The 21751-nt window shown below is 49.1% G+C and overlaps 1 protein-coding gene across 1 annotated transcript in view; it reads left to right on the top strand.

Annotated features, from left to right (window-relative positions):
• Nucleotides 1-2858: 2858 nt before the first annotated feature.
• NPR3 (natriuretic peptide receptor 3) overlaps nt 2859-21751 on the top strand; it is a gene marked incomplete at both ends in the record, with an annotated part of 51357 nt that continues 32464 nt past the window's right edge. The window contains 2 exons of the mRNA XM_084233773.1: nt 2859-3600; nt 14424-14546. Coding sequence (XP_084089899.1) covers nt 2859-3600; nt 14424-14546 — 865 coding nt within the window. The remainder of the gene's footprint in view (nt 3601-14423; nt 14547-21751) is intronic.

Consider the following 21751-nt stretch of genomic DNA (forward strand, 5'->3'; position numbering starts at 1 on the left):
TTCTTTTTTTTTCATTTGTGTCTACTTTCATGAAAAAAACTTTTCTTTAAAAATCCGAATTTATGCTCCCTGGAAAAAATGAAGGGCCGCTGAGAGCAGCGCCGCGGTCTCCTTACGCTGTCCACTCGGGGGGCTCTGCCTTTCCAGAGCTGGGTGTGTCAGCGCCCTGGAGGGGCAACTGGAGCTGGAGAGCCCTGCTCCAAAGGCCGCCGAGAGGCTGCGACGCTCGCCACCACCCCCAGGCACTGCCCTGCCGGTGACCCTCGGCCAGGCGGGCAGCGCCTGCAGGAGCAGAGGCGCGCGAGGCCGGTGCCGCTGACACCCCAGACTCTCCGCATAAGCCCACGCTACGCCCTGTGCAGAACCCTCTCGCCGTTGGCGGGCGTCCCCGGACACCGGGCGCAGCGAACAGTAATAGGAGACCCGGTCCCTTCACTGCGCGCTGGCCGGCGGCTTCCCAATCCATTAAGTCCCTTGGAATTCGGGATTGTGTTCTCTCTCTCTCTCTCTCTCTCTCTCTCTCTCTCTCTCTCTCCCCCCCCCCATTCCTTGGAGTTCAGAGAAGATACAATAATTGCAAACTCTGCATCTCAGTGTGTGAGGATGATGCAGTTTATGGAATTACATTTTATACAGAGGCTCCTTTTGCTACTGGTTAGCGGCTCTAATTAAATACATGGACGTTCTCGCAGGACTTGCAAGGGCCTCCCTGAAGGTTTAGGTGAGGAATCCGAAAACTAAATACCCCGAGGCTGAAACGCTACCAGCGCCGAGGTTTCCCCAGCGGGGAGGCGCGAGGCGGAGCCGCTGTTCTGGCGCCCCAGGTGCCGTCGCCGGGCGCGCGGGTTCGCGTTCTCGCCGTCGCCAGCGAGAACCACGGATCTTTAGGGTCTCGGAGCAAACACCCCCCCACTCCCGTCAAATCCCCGGGGACCCACAAAAAGAAAACCCCCCAACCAACGCCCCCAAACCAAAAGCGCAGCTCGCGCAGCCGCCGGGCCGCGGCGAGTTCCTGCCGCGGGAGGGCGCAGGTGGCAGCCCCGCCGCAGCGTGCCCGGGGGCGCGCAGACCAAGACCGCTTTAAACCATTTTCAAAGTATTTAAATTTGCGGCACTTAAGGGTGAGAATTCTCGCGTCCAGGGTAGCCCTTCACGTGGCAAACGACCTCGGTGTTCTGCCCCTTTCAGAGGGTCCAGTTCCACTCGGACCCGTCCTGCGGCGGCGCGGACCCCGGCGAGGCTGCTGCGGCCACCGACCTCTCCACGGCCGTGTCCATCCCGCGTCCTCCGGGGCCGCGGCCGTGACCGCGGGCGGGGCTGGGTCTCGAGGGAGCCCGTCCTCGGCGTTGCAGACCCCGGGGCCCCGCGGGTCGCGCGCCCGGAGGAGAAGCGGCCGCATCCCCCAGCGCGGGGCGCGAGCAGAGCGCGCGCGGGCAGCCCGGGGACTCAGGGTGCCGACTTGGGGAGCTCTCTTCACGCTCTTCACTTAGCTACCTGGGTCAACAAACCCAGCGCCGAAGACACCTTGGAGATGCTTTTGCAAGTTTTGCCACCTCCAGAAGCCGGACTGTGCGCGTGGTTGGGGGAGCAACAAGTTTCGCTTTCCTGCTCCCACTGCCGGGAGGGTCCGCGCGCCGGCGCTCGGGGATCCCCACCCCGGGGCGACTCCGGCGCCAGCCCGCGCGCCCCGGAGGGAAGAGGCCGCCGCGGGGCCGGGGAAGGCGGGCGCGACGTGCGCCCGGGCTGGCAGGGCGCTCCAGGTCCGCGCCGAGCTGTCTGCCCCGGGACCTCGGTCCCTGTTCCCTGACCTTGCGCCAGGCGACCGGGAATGTCGGGCGCCCGCCCCGAGCCGGCCGGTCCGGAGGGAATGTGGCCGGAGTGAAAACAGAGGTGAGAGCGAGAGGGATCTACGGATTTCTGTAACGAATCTGCACATTTCTAGGACCACCCGCTTCCTCTAATCCTGCTTCTTTTTTTGGGCTCTGTGTGTGCGCGCGTGTGTGTGTGTGCGCGCGCGCCTGCCAGCATTTCTCTACTTGGAAACACGTCTCGCTTTTTTAAAGCGCAGCTGGAGAGCGCGCGCCGCGCGCGGGGCGGGGAGCGCGGGGACCCCGGGGCGCGCGGCAGCGTGGGGGCTCGTGCGGGTGGGGGCGCGGGCGCCGGCGGCTCTCCGGAGAAGGCCGAGGGCTGGAGAGCAGCAGGGGTTGGGGACACGGGCGAGGTGGGAAGGGAAGGGGTGCGGGGCGGAGCCCTGATGTCAGAATGTTAATGAGAGGCTCCCCCAGCCCAGCCCCCCCCCGCTCCCCCCTCCCCGCCCCCCCCCGCTGGAAACACAAGCCCGGCCCGGGCGCGCCATGTGTGGTAGCGCGCCCCGCCGCCGCCACGCTATTTAAACGCGGGCTATGGATCCGGGGCCCCGCGCGAATCAATGAGATCAAACGCGAGGGAGATGCACCGTCAATTACAAGCACTCGGACAAGTCTAACTTTTTTCTTCTTTTACAAATACGCTTTCAAAAGCAACCTTAGCAACGCCCAAATAAGAAGCCACCTCTAAGCAAAACAGTCTATATGCAGGAGGACGCATGTGTCTATTTATGATAAGGATGCACAAATACATCGCAGGCGCGCAGGTTCACACCCGGTGAACTTTTTCTTCTTCTTTTTTTCAAACGAGTGACATTGCAAACGAGACGCGTCCTCGCTATCTGTTGGCGACGTAGCGAGGGGGTATTCTGTTTGCTCAGAGCGCCCAAGGGGGCGCCGGGGCCTCGGAGACCAGAGTGGGGACCGCCGCGGCGGGGCGGGCGGGGGGCAGCGGGCGAGCCGGCGGCGCGCGAAGGGCTCGGCTGCGGCACGATGCGGTCCCCGCGGGCGCTCGCGCTCTCGGCGTGCGTCCTGCTCGGCTGGGCGCTGCTGGCCGGCGCTGCGGGTGGCGGGGGCGCGGGCGGCGGGCGCCGGGAGAGAGAGGCGCTGCCGCCCCAGGAGATCGAGGTGCTGGTGCTGTTGCCCCGGGACGACTCCTACCTGTTCTCCCTGGCCCGGGTGCGGCCGGCCATCGAGTACGCGCTGCGCAGCGTGGAGGGCAACGGCTCCGGGCTGCGGCTCCTGCCGGCCGGCACTCGCTTCCAGGTGGCCTACGAAGACTCTGACTGCGGCAACCGCGCGCTCTTCAGCCTGGTGGACCGCGTGGCGGCGGCGCGGGGCGCCCGACCCGACCTCATCCTGGGGCCCGTGTGCGAGTACGCGGCGGCGCCGGTGGCCCGCCTGGCCTCGCACTGGGACGTGCCCATGCTGTCGGCCGGCGCGCTGGCCGCGGGCTTCCAGCACAAGGACACGGAGTACTCGCACCTCACGCGCGTGGCGCCCGCTTACGCCAAGATGGGCGAGATGATGCTCGCCCTGTTCCGCCACCACCAGTGGAGCCGCGCCCTGCTGGTCTACAGCGACGACAAGCTGCAGCGGAACTGCTACTTCACCGTCGAGGGGGTCCACGAGGTCTTCCAGGAGGAGGGCTTGCACACATCCGCCTACAGCTTCGACGAGACCAAAGGCTTGGACCTGGACGACGTCGTGCGCTACATCCAGGCCAGCGAGCGAGGTGAGCGGGAGCGCGGCCCCGGCCCCCTGCCCTAACCCAGCGCTTCTTCGAGGCTCTCCGCACACACCCGTCGCGCCTCCGCGGACCTCATTACCCCCCGCGGCACTTGGTACTGCTCTGGGTCGGGGGGGGGGGGCGCGGGCGAGGACTAGTCCCCCTGTGTACACTCTTGTGGTGACTTTTGACGATCGGGTCGTCCGTCGTGGTCGCGGGGTGGGAGTTGAGGGTCCCCGGGAGGTGGCGGAGCCAGGGGGAGGGGCGTCCGAGCCAGCTGCTCCCGCCCGCCAGGTCCGACAGGTGCCGTCAAACACCCTGGGCTGTTTTTCTTCCTTGTTTCCCTTTCGCGGGCGCGGGGTTGGCGATCAGGGGCGCACTCCTAGCCCGCGGCTTGCTCCGGCGGGGCTCTGCAAGCGTGTGGACGACGGAAGAACTAGTTTCCCACTGCTTTCCCGGCCGTGCGCCCCTTCCCAGCGCCGTAGCGTACTCGGGCGCGCTACGGTGCGCGCCTCCACTTGGGTAGCTCCAGGCCCCGGGTGTTCCCCGCTGTTGCTTGCACAGATCTCAGCTTTCTTTTAAAGGCTCATTGTATCGCCCTTCTCAATCCTTCCATTGGGCCTCCCGTCCCTTATAAACGAGCTTCTGTGGTTTCCACCAAAAATGCCACACTGTGTCGACTCAGGCGAAATTCACTGCCCCCAGCGCGTTTGGCACCGCGGCCTCTAAAGCGTCCGGAGCGAAGCTTTGCCGCAGCGCTTACTAGGGAAGCGGGCGCTGACTCTTTTCCACGCGCCCCCTACGTTTCCCCCCTCGGGTCTGCGGGAGTTTGCAATAATAACCCAAGTGGACAAAGAGCTTAAAGACTGAGCGGGGTGGCGGTGGCCGCAGGGGGCGGAAGGAGACGCGGGGGGTCGCGGACTCCTAACCACGGGAGCGCCCCCAGTGCGGCGCATCTTGCTGCAGGGTAGGCTGCGGCTGAGGTCTCGGCACGGCGCCCTTTCCTCTTTCTTGCCCTCGGAGTTGGCGCGCGCAACCCCTCGGGAAACCCACCTCTGCTGCCCCTCGGCGCGCGCGCGCTTGGATTGTCACTGGTGCAATCCCAGAAAAGCTCCCGGAGCCCTCACGCGAGGAGACCGAGGGGCGCGGGGCTCAGTCAGTCGCCTGGCCAGTGCATGACCGGGCAGGGTCGGGCACCTGGGTCCTAGCCCCTTGGGGGGCAGCGCAACCGGAGGCGGGGGTGAGGGGCCTCAGGGACAGGTGAGTGGGCAGATGCGCCTTGGGGATGGTCCTGCGGCCCCCTCCCCCTCGCGTCTTGGCCGCCGGACGCGGAGTGAACGCCCTCTTTAGAGCCCCGAGGAGGGAGGTGTTGACAGCGGGGATGCGCAGCCAAGTTTTGAGCCTTCGAACTCCAGGCAGTCTGCGCCGAATCCCTGCCAGCCAGGCAGGCGGGGCGCGGGCTTCGCAGATTATGAAAAAGGGCACTTGTGTCCAACCGCTACAGACCGGCCGCGCCCGAAGGAGAAACCCACGTCGGCTTTTCTCTGCGTTCCAGTCCCCAGGCTGCTGCAGACCTTTGCAGCCCTCGCACTGCCCGGGGCCCGGGAACCTGGTTCTTCAGATGTTGACTTTCTAGAGGCGGGAGTTGGTGGTGGGAGACTTCCCGGGTCGGGCTGGGGATGGGGGTGTGTCCCCCAGCGGGCTAGAACCGCAGTTTGCAGAGTCTCTGCTGCCGCTGCCCAGAAGGTCCCGGTGCCCGCAGGGATCCCTGTGCACGTGGCCCGGGATCCGTGGCCTGTGGCCCACGGGTATCCACCAACCCAGATGAGGGTGGATCGCGGCCGCCGCGGCCCTCAGCCTAACCATAACGGTGGAGGCTGGGCGTAGGAGGGGCACAGGGAGGGCACCAGAGCCCAGTGGGCCTGGAACCTTGGGAAGGTTTGGGCAACAGTCTGCTGCTGCTGATTATTTTTTAATTTCCAAAACCTCATAGATGTTCCCAAGTCTCTTTGTCCCCCAGCTGCCTTCCAGTTTTGAATTTAGTTGCAAAAGTTTGCTTGACTGACCTGAATATCTTACTCGGGATGTAGTTACCATTTTATTTTTTATTTATTTTAAAGATTTATTTATTTATGCATACAAGAGCTGGGGTACAGGCCAGGGGTGTGAAGGGTGAGAGGATTCACCAGAGACAGAGTGGGGAGCAGAACAGGCAGATTTGACTGAAATACTCCTGAGGGGAGCAGCGGGCGAGTCAGAAGAGGTCTGCCGTGCCATGTGGGTAGCTCCCTGGCCGGGGATGGAACTCGTGCTGCAGAGGTTGTGATAGCTTCATAGTGTGCTTAACCCCTTGCACCACCAGGGAGGCCCCGTAGTTACCATTTTGAAGAGACCATTCTAACTCAAAAATATACTTTCAACAGTGACTTGGCAGAGGTTCAGAAATGTGAAATAAAAGTTTCTTTCCTAAGTTCATTCAGGCCCTCCCCCCTCCCCCTTCTTACTCAGGAGAGAAAGTTGCTTGGTGACAAGGCTTTCCTAGGGGAAGTCTTATAAATCACTTGTCAATGAATTAAAAGGGGGTTTAGTGAGGGGTTCTGTGTAGAGAATGCCTGCCCTGGCTTAGCAATTCATTGGTGGGGGTAGAGGGGTGGAGGGAATGTCAGGATGCTTCTAAACTTCTGCACTCAGTCTCCTCAGGTGAAGTGCATTCCCATTGTGAGGCTGCTGGAAGGGTTAACTGAGCTAATAGGGGACATGCGCTGAAACAAGGAGAGACACAGACTAAGTGCCCCATAAATACGAGGTTTTAATATAGTCTTTATTTATTTATTTATTATTATTATTATTATTATTATTATTAATTATATGATAATCATCTTTGCCTAGAAGGTGGGGCCACACTGTGGGGAAAGAGCCCAGAGGTGAGAAGCAGGTGAGCTGGACTAGGTGGCTCCACTTAGCAGCTGTGTGTCCAGTGCAAATCTTTTACCTTCTCCGAGGCTCAGTTCCTGCCTCTGTGAAACAGAGGGGGTAGGTCCATGAGAATCAGGTCCATGAGAATCAGGCTTGTTCAGACTGATCTTGGGTAGTTCTGATTTGTGTTCAAGAGTTAAAATGTAACTGACCATTTTTTTGTTTTGAAAGTTCTCTATTAAACGTCATAGAACTAGAGAGGTTTCCCCCCTCTTCTGAATAACAATTTCAGTACTTTTTTTTTTTGGGGGGGGGGTTGGGACGAAGTTCATCTTTAAAACCAGATCACAAATGTTTGAATCTTTTAAAAGATAAAAACTGGGCCTCCCCTGGTGGTGCAGCGGTTGAGCACTGGGTTGCGAAGCTGCCTACAGCCTCTGCAGCGCCGGTTCTTCCATGTTCGATCCCCGCGAGGGTCCCACATGGCCCACAGACCTCTCCTGCTGCACCCGCTGCTCCCCTCAGCAGTATATTTCGCTGGTCTGCTTGTTCTGTTCCCTGCTTTGGCTCTGGTGAATTCTCTCACCCTCCCGCACTTCTGACTGTACCCAGTGCTTGTATAAAAACAAAAACAAACAAACAAAAAAGATAAAAACTGATAGTGCCACTAGCTCAAATAATGACTAAAATTTCATTTGGCTTCATTATAGGGATTACCCGTGATGTCAATTTAATTTTTTCTCTCATGCCTTTAGACAATATAATTCACCGAAATACACACATCTTAGCCCAAATTACTTGAAACCAGTGATCTTTATTTAAAACTGATTTAACTGATCAACTACTGCCCTTAATATTCTACACTCAACAATAAATTTGTTTTTTAAAAATGCAAGTTTGAAAATAAATATTTTTGGGCAATAAAAGTCAGTAGTTGTCTCGTCTCTACACTTTATAAGAATGCAAGACTAGAAATATTTTTGTATGAAGAACTGTCATTTTATCCTTATGGTTATTAATATGTCATTAATCTGGGCCTGCATAACAACTGGGGAGATAAAAGTGCTTAATAAGTATGATGCATTTATTTTTAGAACTAGACTGAGGTAAAGGACCGAGTGGTTGGTCAACAGGATTTTTAAGCCAAGAACCCATGATAAGTGTAAAATAACAAATACACAGCAGGAACGAAAAACAATGTAGGCTGCAGTGTAGAAATTCTGAAAGCATTTGGAGTAGATGGAACTTTGTGAACAACAAAAATAAAGGTGTGATCTCTATTTTGCAAATATCTATGTAGTGTAGAAAGAACCAGACAGAAAAAAATTTTTGTTAGATTTTATTTTTATCAAAGATACAGTTACATAGTTTAAGAAATCAGAAAATTACACAGAAATTATACAAGTCATATTAGGAACAAGAGTTTCCTGTCTCCTACTTCCCATTTCTTACTTCCCAGTGGGAACTATTTTCAAATGTCATAACTGTTTCTGTAGGTTTTTTTTTTTTTTAATAGAGGCATGTTTTTCTTTGTTTGTTTGTTTGTTTTGTTTATACATGCACTGGGTACAGTCAGAAGCGCGGGAGGGTGAGAGAATTCACCAGTGATCTTTATTTAAAACTGATTTAACTGATCAACTACTGCCCTTAATATTCTACACTCAACAATAAATTTGTTTTTTAAAAATGCAAGTTTGAAAATAAATATTTTTGGGCAATAAAAATCAGTAGTTGTCTCGTCTCTACACTTTATAAGATGCAAGACTAGAAATATTTTTGTATGAAGAACTGTCAGAGCTCTCTGGTGAATTCTCTCACCCTCCCGCGCTTCTGACTGTACCCAGTGCATGTATAAACAAAACAAACAAACAAACAAACAAACAAAGAAAAACATGCCTCTATTAAAAAAAAAAACCTACAGAAACAGTTATGACATTTGAAAATAGTTTATACATGCACTGGGTACAGTCAGAAGCGCGGGAGGGTGAGAGAATTCACCAGAGCCAGAGCGGGGAGCAGAGCAGACAGAAGGACCGAAGACACTGCTGAGGGGAGCAGCGGGCGGCAGGAGAGGTCTGCGCGCCATGCGGGACCCTCCTGCGGTGGCTGGGAAGCAGCCGGGGATCGAACTGGCGCCGCAGAGGCCGCAGGCAGCTTCGCAACCCAGCGCTCAACCTCTGCGCCACCGGGGAGGCCCTCTGTAGGTTTTTGAATCTATATCTCTAACAAGTTCATTTCCACTTGTTCACATGTCCTTCTTATCTTTTGCCATCCCAGTGGATGATTTAGTTCCTTCTTCTACTGCATGTTAACCACACACTCAAGCTTTCCTTCCAGCCAGTCTTCTTTCCAATACGTAAGACATTTTAGTTCACTCATATTTAGTGTCTGTAGTATTATTTCCTTTTAACTGCTATAAAATAGATACACAGTGCTTTACAGCTCAGCCATAGAGGCTGCCATGAGGACATTTCCTTTCTTGTCCTGCTTGTTCTCTTTGGAACTAAAAAATGTCTGCTGTTGTTTGTTTAGTCTTACAACTATGGACTTACAACTAAGTCATCTATCATTTCCCTATTTTAAGCCTCCTTATCTGGTCCAGTTTCGTTGTTCTCTAAGCATGATGCACGCTGGGTTCTTTCTTCAACATGCTCTGGGAGCCCCCATCATCTCTTCTCAGCTAGATCCCTGTGTATTCCTCTTTTGTGGTTTATGCTTTTGTTCCGGTGGAGCACATCCTCTAGGAGCTTTTTGAGAAAGGATGGACGATAACAAAAGTTTGAGACCTTCATCCTACCCTATACATAATTGTAGAGTTCTGGATTAGAAACAATTTTCCTTTAAGATTTGAAGGATTGTCTTCTAAATTCCAGTCTCGCTTAGGAAGCTTAAATTGATTCAGATTCTTGACCAAATGATTTTTTTTTTTCTGGAAATTTTTGCAATCTCTTAATGTTCCTAATGTTTTAGCATTTCATTTTGGCACTTTCCTGCCAGTATTTTTCCTTGTGCACTTAGGATATTGACGAGTAAGCCTCTTCCATTCAGAAACTCATGGCTTTTAGTTCTGGGAAAATATCTTTAGCTATTTCTTTTATTCCCTTCGTTTTCTCTATTCTTTCTAGAATTTGTTTTATTTGGAAGTTAGGCTACATGTAGGGACATTCTACTCTTCTAATCCCTCTCTTTTTATTGATCACCTATTTTTAAAAGAAAAAAAAAGTTCCTCTTAAATGTTTATTTGACTAGTCCTAACGTTATTGCTGAGTTTTGGGCTCTGATTTATGCTATTGTAACCTCAATTTTCAGTATAAGGCAACCTTGTTTCTCATGGTAGTGTCCCTTTCCCTTCTAAGTTCAGAATTAAATTCAAGGTGGATGCAGGAGTCGGACGGAGAATATGAAAATAATTTTTATTATTGGTAAACTTATTAGAGAGCATGTCTAACTCTCCCTCCCCCGCACGGTAATCTAACAGGCGTCCACAAACTCACAGACAATGCTCTACAGCTGTAGACCCCCTCTCAAGGAGAGGCTCCCTTATGACATGACAACGAAAGTAGTCCATAATGTCTGCTCTTCGCAAGCAGACACATCGCAAAGATGAAAGAAGGGCTGAGCTCAGTATGCTCAGTTCTCCTCCATCCCCAGTCATTAATCAGACAATTCACTCTACATCCTCCCAAGAGGTGTACACAGGGGTGACAGGGATCAATGAAGTCACACTGATAGACGTGTCGCCCTAACAGAGGTTGCTCCACATGGAAACCTGGTCCTAGAGAAAGGATGACACCCTAACTCAGATATGCTACCTGGGATGTTTCTGGTTCCCTGAACTGACATCTGCAGCCGCTCCTGTGCAAGCCTCTCTGCTGCTCTTGGCGTGACTGCAAGAATGTGTGCCAAACAAGAAGCCTCTTACAGATGGTTTTGTGGGAATCAGACAGTACAGGATAATGTGGGACACCTCGAGTTCTTTGGCAAGGAGGAGAAAATAAAGCAGAATGGTGGAAAGTCTATCCTGGAAATTAGAATCATACCAGCACCCCCCTGTTAGAAGGTTAACAATTCCACCAAAAAATTAATATTAATATACTTAAATATGCTTAAGTACAGCAGAAACTCAGGGCCTCCCTGGTGGCACACGGGGTTAAGTCGCAGCACCATGAAGCTATCCAGAGCAGCACGAGTTCATTCCCGGCCAGGGAGCTACCCACATGGCGCAGCAGACCTCTCCTGTCTCGCCTGCTGCTCCCCTCAGCAGTGTATTTCAGTAGATCCACCTGTTCTACTCCCTACTCTGTCTCTGGTGAATCCTCTCACCCCCTGAGTCTCTGGCCTGAACCCCAGTTCTTGCATTATAAATAAATCTTTAAAAAAACACAGCAGAAACTCTTAATTAAATCTGCCTAAGCAGGGTCTCCCCTGGTGGCGCAGTGGTTGAGCCCTGGGCTGCAAAGCTGCCTGTAGGCTCTGCAGTGCCTGTTCGATCCCTGGTCACGGGCGTGGGTCCCACATGGCGCGCAGACCTCTCCTGCCTCCCGCTGCTCCCCTCAGCAGTGTACTTCGTTAGTCTGCCTGTTCTGCTCCCTGCTCTGGCTCTGGTGAATTCTCTCACCCTCCCGCGCTTCTGACTGTACCCAGTACTTGTATAAATAAATAAATAAATCTTAAAAAAAAAAATGTAGCAGAGGAAATTATTTAAAAAAAAAAAATCTGCCTAAGCAGCGCGCAGGGACGGCGGGGCTCTCCTTTGCTCCCTAAACCTTTCTGACAGTTGGAGAGCAGCCGCTGTCCTCCGGCGTGTGCCTGCGGCTCTCCCACCCGCCCACACATACAGCCCAAGAGTGGACCCCAGATCTGTTTAGGCCCTTTGTGATGTTCATTTTAGGTATGTAATTTAATGATATAAATGGATGAAACATGAATAGAAAAAGTTATTTTAATGAAAACTTGAAAAAAATTTTGCCAATTGAGGTATAATTGACATAATAATATATTGATGTCAGCTCCTATATGATCATTACAGCAAAATGATTCTATATTTGAGAATATTGTAAAATGATCACCACAATCAGTCTAGTTAATATCCATCACTGTATATAGTTATAAAGAAAAATATTTCTCATGGGAATTATAAAATCGACTCTCCTAGCAACTTTCAGATATTGAGTCTAGTCACAATATATAGTACATAACAACCCCGTATTTATTTACTTTATAACTGGAAGTTTGTACCTTTTAACCCCTTTTGCCCATTTTACATCCCCCCGGCTCTAGGTAGCCACAGATCTTGTCCATACTGGTGAACTTGGTTTTTAAATGAAAACTCTTTTAAATCTTCTGACAGACTGTACGAAGGCAAGCTGCTGAAAGTACTTGCCGTTGAATGAAAAAAGCAGATTAAGGAATATCCTATAAACCTAGAAGGACTCTGCCCTCTGACTGCTTTGCCAGTATCTGCTGCAGCCTGAACTGCACAATGGCATGCATTAAGGGTTTGTTTAATGCAAGAGAAACAGTTGGCCAACCATGGATTGGAGGTTCGGATTTCCTCTTGAGGTGCCCACGTGGTCGACACAAAGTGAATGAGATCTAAAATCACCAAAGTCTGCTCAGATGGACCCAGGGTCCTCTGGCTCACTCTGCTCAGTCACAGCAGGTAGACTTTGGGAAAAGAATGTGTCCATCAGAAGGGGTGGACCTTGGGGGTGATGGGGATAGAGAGAAGATGGGCCAGGAATGTAAAAATAGAGAAAGAAGTAGAACAGAGGCCGGTGCTGGGCAGAGCCCATCCAGGTCTTAGGGAAGCTTGTGCTTCAGCCTGGGGGGCACCACCTATTCAGTCCTGACCCAGGTATGTGTATCTCTTAGTTGGATGCTTAGGGCTCTCGAGTCTGATGCTTTGGATGCCTGATTTTAGCTGATCTCTCTGATTCTGTTTTCATCTTTGCCAACACCCACTGCTTATAATTTGGCTTCCCAGTTAGCATGCCCAGGTGCATACTCACACCAACATGTTTGTGACAATCCTGGGCCTCCCTGCACTGAAGTAATCTGCATTTCTGATGCTAAAACTATCTGAGGTGGGCTATTGGGCATCTGCCAGTGAGCACTGGCACAACTGTGCTGACAGGATCGGGTTCTGTGCCTGGGGGTTTGAAGCCAGATTTTGGACCATGTGTTGATCAGACACTGTTGAGGGGTGCCCTTGGACAGTCAGCTGGTGCTTCCTGGGGCTCCCTGGAGATAGACACCCACCCTGGGAATCTGCATTCTTCAAACCTGTTCAGCCTGAGCCCTTTATTGGCGCTTAGATCACGGAAGGGCCTAGCAACACATTAGAGCGAAAACCAGAATTTAGGGCAAAATGAATAATGAGGAGATTTTTCAATGGCTTCCTCAGTGATGCATCTTGAAATTGGACTTTTTATCCCTAATATATATTTCCAGGCACAAAGAACACCTACTCTCACAGCTATCAGTGTTTAGGAGCTTTGTGTTGTTTTGAAAAACAATACATTCTGCAAAAACTTGGAGCCCGCTGGCCCAGCCCTCTGGTAGTAAATGTCAGAATCACGCTGTCTCACTCCGAGCGAGGACTGACAGCACCTCACCCCTGCAGCGTGCCCGGGCAGCTTTGGCACAGCCTGAAGTTTGTTTTATATCTTTCAGCGCCTGTGTTTTTACAAAGAGCACACACATCTCGGAGCTGGCGCGCATGCTGATAATGCAGGGCCGGCACCCCGGCCTCGGGGTCTCCCCTTTGCTTGACGTGGGCACCCGAACAGTGTTCACCATCCTGGGGCCTGGGACCTGGCGACAATGAGCAGATTAACTGGATTGCGGCCAGGCTCCCCGTCACTGGCGTCAGCTGCAGCTCTTCTGTGGCAGGGGAGAATATTCTGGAGCTGCTTACAGCGCCAACAGTGTGGCCATCTACCGAGAGCGCACAGACGCGACCTGGAATCTTGCTAACCTTTCCTGTATATGTTGAGACAGCTCGAGAAAGTCGAGAAACGGTTCAAAATTTGACAGCAGAAAGTCTGCCTTGCTCTTGCGGCCTCTGCTGATCTGTCACATGAATATTCTCCTTAAAACCATTCGGTTTGCTTTTTTCAGGAAGTGTGTTTGCCATGCTGCAGTGCAGAGCAGCTGGCATTCTTCACTCTCTTCTGTAGGGCAAATCTGGTGATTTCTTTGAAATATTAAAAAAACCTTTATTTTGAAATGATTTTATATATTTTGGGAAAGCTGTAAGAACGTACAAAGAACTTCTGTAGAGGCTTCACTCAGACTTTATCAGTTGTTAACATTCTGCCACATGGGCCTTAGCGGCGGACTCTGGCCACCCGCCCCTCACCCCATGGCACCACAGCACAATCGCCAAAGGCCAGAACATGGGCTCAAATGCAATTCAATGACCTAATTTATAGACCCCCTTCCGAGTTCTCCTGTAGTTTCAATAATGCCCTTTATACAGGACTTTCATTATTTTCTTGAGGTTCCTAACCCAACCAGGTCACTCATTGTCTTAGTTTCCTGCTCTGCTAAGTCTCTGTTGGTCTGGAGCGCTTCCCCCTGTTTTTCATGGCACCCACCCTGTAAGGAACGTGGGAGGCGCGACTCCACATGGCCCCAGGCTGGGTAGGCCCCTGCGTCCTCCGGATTGGATTCAAGCTGCCTCTTGGACGTTTTCCACCTGGGGGGCCAGGGGTGGTCGTGAGCTCTGGTCTGTGCGCCCCGCTTAGGGGTGCTGGCGGGCGGGGATGCTGGGTTCTCCACGGAACTGCCCCCCTACTTGCCCCCGCGGTAATCTGCAAGTCATTCGTCAAACGTCCCCGCGGCTCTGCGGTCCTGGCTGTCCCTGGTGAGGGGCGACTCACGCGTGTCGTCTGTTCCTCCCTCCCCAGTGGTGATCATGTGTGCGAGCAGCGACACGGTCCGGAGCATCATGCTGGCGGCGCACAGGCACGGGATGACCAGCGGAGACTATGCTTTCTTCAACATCGAGCTCTTCAACAGCTCCTCCTACGGTAACTGCTTCCAGCTTCGCCTCCCCTGCTGGGTGTCACACAGGGGGTGCGCGAGGGAGCCAGCGCTTTGAATGAACGTCAGTAGATCTGATTTCCATTAAGTTGGATTTTAGTAATTTGTGAACATTCCCACGACTTCTGCTAAGTTCTCAAGCCAAGGGGACTTGCCTGTGCTGCTTCAGCTCTCCAAGTGGTGGCACAGCCAGGCCCCAAAGACCCCTCCCTGCTGCCCTCCCAGCAGCACCGTTGTTTCCCCCATGAGGGATTAATCTAGTGAGATTTGGGCAGAATTTTTTTTTTTTTTTTACATAATTCTTTTTTTTTTTTTTTTATAAATTTTATTGTTATATTCCCCATACAATTGCAGCCCCCCATTCTGACCCCAATCCCTCCCCTCCCGCCCCCGCCCCCCTAAAAGTGTCTCTGGTTCATAGTTTTTTGTTGATTTTGATTTTCACTTTCTTATAGTTATTCATTTTCCTGGTCCCTTATTTAAGTTTTCTAGATTCCTGCTATGAGTGAGACCATCCGGTATTTTTCTTTTTCTTTTTGGCTTATTTCGCTGAGCATGATCCCTTCCAGCGCCATCCATGTTGCAGCAAATTGCATGTGTTTATCTTTTTTGAATGCTGAGTAATATTCCATGGTATATATGTACCACATCTTCTTGATCCAGTCATCTATTTTTGGGCATTTGGGTTGTTTCCAAAGCTTAGCTATTGTAAACAGTGCTGCTATAAACATAGGGGTGCAGGTGTTCTTTGGAATTGATGTTTCTGTGTCCTTTGGGTAAATACCTAGGAGTGGAATTGCTGGGTCATATGGAAGCTCTATGTTTAGTAGGTCCAGAAATCTCCACACAGCTTTCCACAGTGGTTGGACCAGTTTGCACTCCCACCAACAGTGCAGAAGAGTTCCTTTTTCTCCACACCCTCGCCAACATTTGTTGTTGCTAGTTTTTTTAATATGTGCCATTCTCACTGGTGTAAGATGGTATCTCATGGTAGTTTTGATTTGCATTTCCCTGATGACAAGTGATGTTGAACATTTTTTCATATGCCTGTTGGCCATTTGCATTTCCTCTTCAGAGAAGTTTCTTTTAAGCTCTTCTGGGCAGAATTTTTAATAGTATGGACTAGAGCAAAACATCTCACTGGAAGAGGACACGTCCGAGTGTGTCACATGTAGAATTATGTATTGATTCATGAAACTTTTCTTTTAGAGAGACAATTGTATGTGTGTATATGTTTGTGCATGTTATATGTGTGTTTGTGAAGGGCTGCATTGTAAAACTAATAAATGGACCAGTACTGTCAACTGAGGTAAACATTTTGAACCCACTGCTGACAGCCCCGCTCCTTCCAGATCACTGTCTCTTAAACAGATCTGAGACTGAAGTTTGACAGCATCAGTGTACAGGACTGAAAGCTTGTGATTCCTTTAGGTGGAGCTGGGGAAGCTGCCAGACTTCTGTGAGGGGGATGAGGAGGAGGCTGTCAGGAGCACACCTCCCAGGCACACCTCCCGAGTGTGGCTGGGGGCATTCTCTGAGTAGACATGTAGGATTGGGGAACACTCTTCCACGTACTGTACCTTCGTTGCTCAAAACCAAGCTCTGATGGGGAGCCATGAGGTGTGTTCACCACACAGGGCCGTGCACATTGAGTTCCATTCCCCAGTTCTTGCTGTGGAGACAGAGTTTGATTTTAATCTTCAAAGCATACACCTCTGCTTGGCTCTCCGGCAGCCCAGTTTACGGAAGCAACAGAGCTGCGTGCTTGGACAGTAAAACCCACTTCTCATGGAGGTGAAGAAAAGTCAATGGACAAAAGTAGCCCAGGCCTCCTGTGGCTGATAAAAGTGGAGCTTGGTTTTCCCGTCTTCCTGCCGTGGTTGTCTTTCAGCCTCTCATTACAAGAGCAGGCGGGCGCTTTCCTTTTGCCCCCACCAGCAGCTCGCGCTTGTAACTCAGCACTGAATTCACTGAGATAGTAGTGGGAACTGGTAAAAGTGAAAAGCATCTAATCTGAGTCATGCAAGTTGGCAACTGCAAACGTAGAATTTGGAGGTGAGTGTGTGAATGGGCCAATGCAATACTCATGTTAGGAACCCAAATTCCTTTCATTCACAGATGAAGCACACACACACACACACACACACACACACACGCATTTATATACAGGGCTACATATTACCTGTAAGATCATTTTCTGAAAGTAGAATTTCTGAGTCAAAAATGATGTGTGTTTACGTGTTGACAGATAGATGCCCAAGTTGTCCTCTAAAGAGTTGTTTTTTTTTTTTTTTGGCAACAATGAGTGAAATTGGTTTCCTACATCCTGTCAATCCTGCACCACCTAACTTTTAAATTATTTTATTTATTTGAATTTCTTTTTATGTTCACGAGCAAAGATTTGCTGTTTTCTTCACTTAAACTCTGCACCACTTATGTTTTTGAATTGTCACTATGCTTGTGATCTTTTCCCATCACATTTTCAAAATTAATTATCACATAAAAAGCTCTGAATTTTCTTTATTTAGCTTGCCAAGATGCTGCCTATTAAATTATTATATTAATTTAAATGTAATATTAAAACAAATAATTTAATAATACTAATATGTTATTATATTAATTTTTATATCATTTTCAACAAACAGTAGCAGTTTCCCCCATGTTTGGATAGCCGGATACCTTATTTCTTTTTGCTTGACAAGAGCTTCCAGAATAATAGTATAGACCAGTGGTGATACTTTGACTTGTCTTAAGTAGATGTTAAAGTATCCTTTTATTCCTAGTGTGTTAAATATGATTTAAAAAGTAGGTAGTAAGTGTTACTAAATACATTTGCCCTATTTTTAAAATAGACTTCCTAATACTGAGACACTGGGAGTTAAGGTACTTATCTTGATGATTTTTTTTAGACATATTGTTGATTTTTGAGTTTTTAGTGTTTTATTTAGGATTTTTGAATATATAGTTGTGAGTGAAGATTGGACACTTATTTTCTTGCCTTGAGATGGTATTGCCAGATTTTAATATTAGGTTTACATTAGCGTTATAAAGCTAATTGGAACAATTCCCATTGTTTTTATGCTCTAGAACAGTATATATACCATAAGAATAGACCTTGAAAGATGGAAACAATTCAACTCTGTATCTGGACCTAACTTCTTTTTAGAGGTAATTTTTAGAAAACTTAAAAAAAATTTATTTTAAAATAATTTTAGATTTACAGAAAACTTACAAAAATATTACAGAGTTCATGTCTTCCTTTCCCCTGGATTCCATAATGCTAACTATTTAAATAACCAGTGCAATGATCATAAGAAAATTAACACAGGCACACTACACTAAGTCTTAGGCCTAATTTGAAATTTTCTACCTTTTCTTCACATGTTCTTTTTCTGTTTCCAGATCCAATCCAGGATCTCATGTTGTATTTAGTTATTGTGTCCCCTTAAACTCCCCCAATCTGTGATAGTCTTTCAATCTTTCCTTGTCTTTCATGATGTGACACTTTGGATGGGTCTGTTATTTTGTAGAATTAATTTAGATTTATCTGGTATTTTCACCTGTTAAGACTGAGTTTATATACTTCTGGTAAGAATACTGGAAAAATGATGTTGTGTCCTCAATGCATAAGAAGGCAGATATATATCTACCTACAAATATACGTACACCATATATGTGTGTATATATATATATATATACAGATGCATATACACAGCTATATATATTTGATTATACATATATATCTTATTGCTGGAGGTGTCTGGACAGCTTTTAAAGACATTTTTCTGTGAGTTCACTTTTTTTGCTTCTTGAAAGTTTAATTGCATAGAGATATATAGGGTGCTCTTGCAAACCTTCAAGTATCCTGGGCATTCCCCATGAGGTTCCCCTTTTACTAACCTTTTGCAGTACGGTTGCTCAGGTTTGGGCTCTGATGTCAGTCTGCATGAGAGAATGTTCCACATGCTAGCTCTTGGAAATTGACCTAACCCTGCTTTCCTTTGAAGCCTTAATTCTAACAACAATAATAACTGTATCTACCATCTGGCATCAGGCTGACTGGATGTATGTGAGATACACAGTAAACTCCTTGGAACATGAGTATTTAGTAAGTGGTAACTATACTTACTATTAGTCTCAGTTTACTTTGACAATTATGCATAGTGCTTAAGTTAGGTTTGTACATTTTCCTGTGGTTAGTTTTATAAATAGAGTTAGGACTGTGTATTCTGTTACCTGTTTTATCTACTACATGTTAAGGACCTGCGGGCATTGGGAATTACATCTGCATGCAAATAGCCAAGACACCAGCTTTAGTGATTGAAACAAATCACTATTGGGGGCTATTCTTTCACCTGTAAGCAGTCCAGAGAGGACCAGAGACAGTGGTTCCATAATGCCAACAGGAGTCCAACTTAATTTTTCTGCTCCCTCAAGTTTAGTGCATGATGTCCTCAAGATCACAAGGTAGGGCTCCAGAAATTGTGTCCTAATTCTAGACTAGACAGGAAAGATGAGACGCGAAACCAGATCAGTTGATTCAGTTCTTTTGGAAGGCTGTCCTGCCAGCCCCTCTCATTAACTTCTGCTTACCTATCTTTGGCTTCCCCAGCTAGCAAGAGTGGTCAGGAAATGTATGTATGCTTTTAGTTGGAGTCACTGCTGCCCCAAATCATCTCAGGAATCTGTTACTAAAGAAGAAGGGAGAATGGATATAGGGAGATACATGTTGGTGTTTGCTGCTGCTGCTTGCTTCCTCCACAGAGTAGGAGCAATATCAGAATCCTAGGGCAGGCAGAGTGGCCCAGACCAAAGCTCTGGTGCCTGTCATCAGTGAAGGGCCTTCCCTGGGATTTTGTGTCCTAAGAATGAGATGTGTGTTCTGGAAAAGTCTGTCTACCGCATCCTTTCCTAGTGCTTCCTCACACCAAGCTACGCCATTCCAGAAAAATGCTCTCTGTTAATGAATACACACTTGATATTGAGCTTTTAAAATTTATTATTATTGTTTTATTTTTATTTTATCGCATTTTCCTTTTTTGCACTTTGCAGATGATGTGTGTTTTACAGATTGAAAACCCTGCATTGAGCCAATCTGTGGCACCATTTTCCTGTCAGCATGTGCTCACCTCATGTGTCTCTGTCACAGTTAATTATAGTGTGGATCATTTTTTCCCTTATTTATTTGCTTATTTTTATTGCATTAATATCAGGATACCCCCTCGGGTATGCTGACTGGGCTCTTGTCTGCGTCGCTCCATACAGCACGCGCTAGCTACATGTGGCCTCTGAGCATCTGAAATGTGCCAAGTGTGACCAAGGAACTGAATTTCTAGCTTTTATTGAATTCTAATTAATTTACATTTAAACAGTCACATGTGTGGCTAGGGAGGCTCCTGATGTGACAGCTCGGCTCTGGAGCCTCAATATTGTTTCCATCTGCCTCTTTCTGGAAACTCATAGCTTTTAGTTTGGAATCTTTCTGGTTCTCAGTTAGATTCGCCTCCTCTTGCCCACTAAAAATAACAGCCCAAAGTGTCTGTGCTCAGCTCTTCTCCTTCTCTTTTTGCACTTTCTTTCTTACCCAGCGCAGCCAGTCCTGGCTTCTACCCACCTGCTGTGTGGAAAGGCCGCCCAACTCTCTTGAACTCTTACTGCTCTTCTGGGTCCAGGCTGCTACTGCCTCTCCAGCCTGGTGGTGTTACCTGGATAGTCAGTCTGCTGGGGGCTGCTGAGCCCAACTGAAATCACTGTCACTTCCACGCCCACCTCACCCCTCCACCTCCTCCACTTGGCTCTGCCCTGGCCTCTAAGGACAAACAACAACCTGACAGCCCGCTGTCCCTCGCCTCGCTGCCAGTGATGACGCACCTCTGTCTGTTGTCCCTCACTCCCTAACTCTGGGGGAGTCTTGAGATTCCTCTTGCAAGGCCCTCTGCTCTCACTCAGGGACTCTCTTTATGATTTAAAAAGCAGTAACTATGTATTATTGAAAACTGACTAGATTTATAAAGACACAAACAAAGGAAAGAAAAGAAAACATGTCTTTACTCTAATCACACAGAGAACCATGTTTAATTTCGAGGGGTGTGGCTTCCCCCGTATAACCTCTCCTAACCTCTCTCTGGACGGCTATCACTCTGAACCTCGGTGTCTCCCCATTCCAGACCATTACCATTTCCCAGGGGTGGCTCTGATCATGCCATTCTTCTGTTTCGCTCGTAAATCTCCAGAGACACCCAGTTGTCCACTGACTTCAATTTGTCTCTACTAGTGGGGGGTCATGCCAAGCAGCCTCTGCTTTCCTAGCCCTCCTCAGCCTGGTATTGGGATGCCACCGACAAGGGTAAGAAACACCCACAAATGCTGGTGGTCACAGTTTGGGCCATGGTGGTGATAGGATGTACTTTTGAAGTGGAAAATGTCAGGCTGACCTGTTGATTAGCTGAAGTTGGGACAGAGCCTGTGGACTGGAAGTTTCAGGGAACAGCTGATAAGCGCCCTCAAGACCACACGCACCCTGATTCATGCATTTCCAGATGACCGTACCCCTTGCTTCAGTCAATAAACACTCTGTAACCTAGTTGCTCTGGGCTTAGACTTTGGAGAGAGATCGCCTCTGGGCCTGCCCGGAAAGCCCGCAGGCGTAAATAAAGATCTTCCCTCCTGAGTGTTGCCTGCTTCCCTGACAGAATTTGGCTGTAACACTTTGGCTCCTATTTACTTAGCACTGTTGCTTCCATCCCTTTTTTCTAGAAAATAAACCCCAAAGTTATTATCTTTTAGGTTGTGGTAGACAGACTTATTGTACAGATTTTACTTCTTTCAAAATAGTAAGTTGCTACTTCCAGTTCTACGTGTATTTTCCATTTACATGGCATAAAACTTTATAGGGTTAACTATCTCCTGGAGCTGAGAAGCTTTGACCCTCTTTGTCCAAGAAACATGACTCCGGCTGAGTCCTGAGGCCTCACGCCAATTATAGACGAATTAATGAAGATGCCTGCATGCCTGTAAGAGATGGGCTGCTCCTTAGGGTGAGGATGTTCTGGGTGTGTTCATAATTTGGAGTCTTCCTGGCAAATGGATTCAGCCCCTACAGGCAATGCTGCGGGGCCTGAGCACCAGCTGGGGCCAGCCAGCTCCGGCAGGGACACGTCCCTAACTTGCTCACGAGCACAGGCAAGTGCTG

The sequence above is a fragment of the Talpa europaea genome (genome assembly GCF_964194135.1).
Source record: "Talpa europaea genome assembly, chromosome: 5".
NCBI lineage: Eukaryota > Metazoa > Chordata > Mammalia > Eulipotyphla > Talpidae > Talpa > Talpa europaea.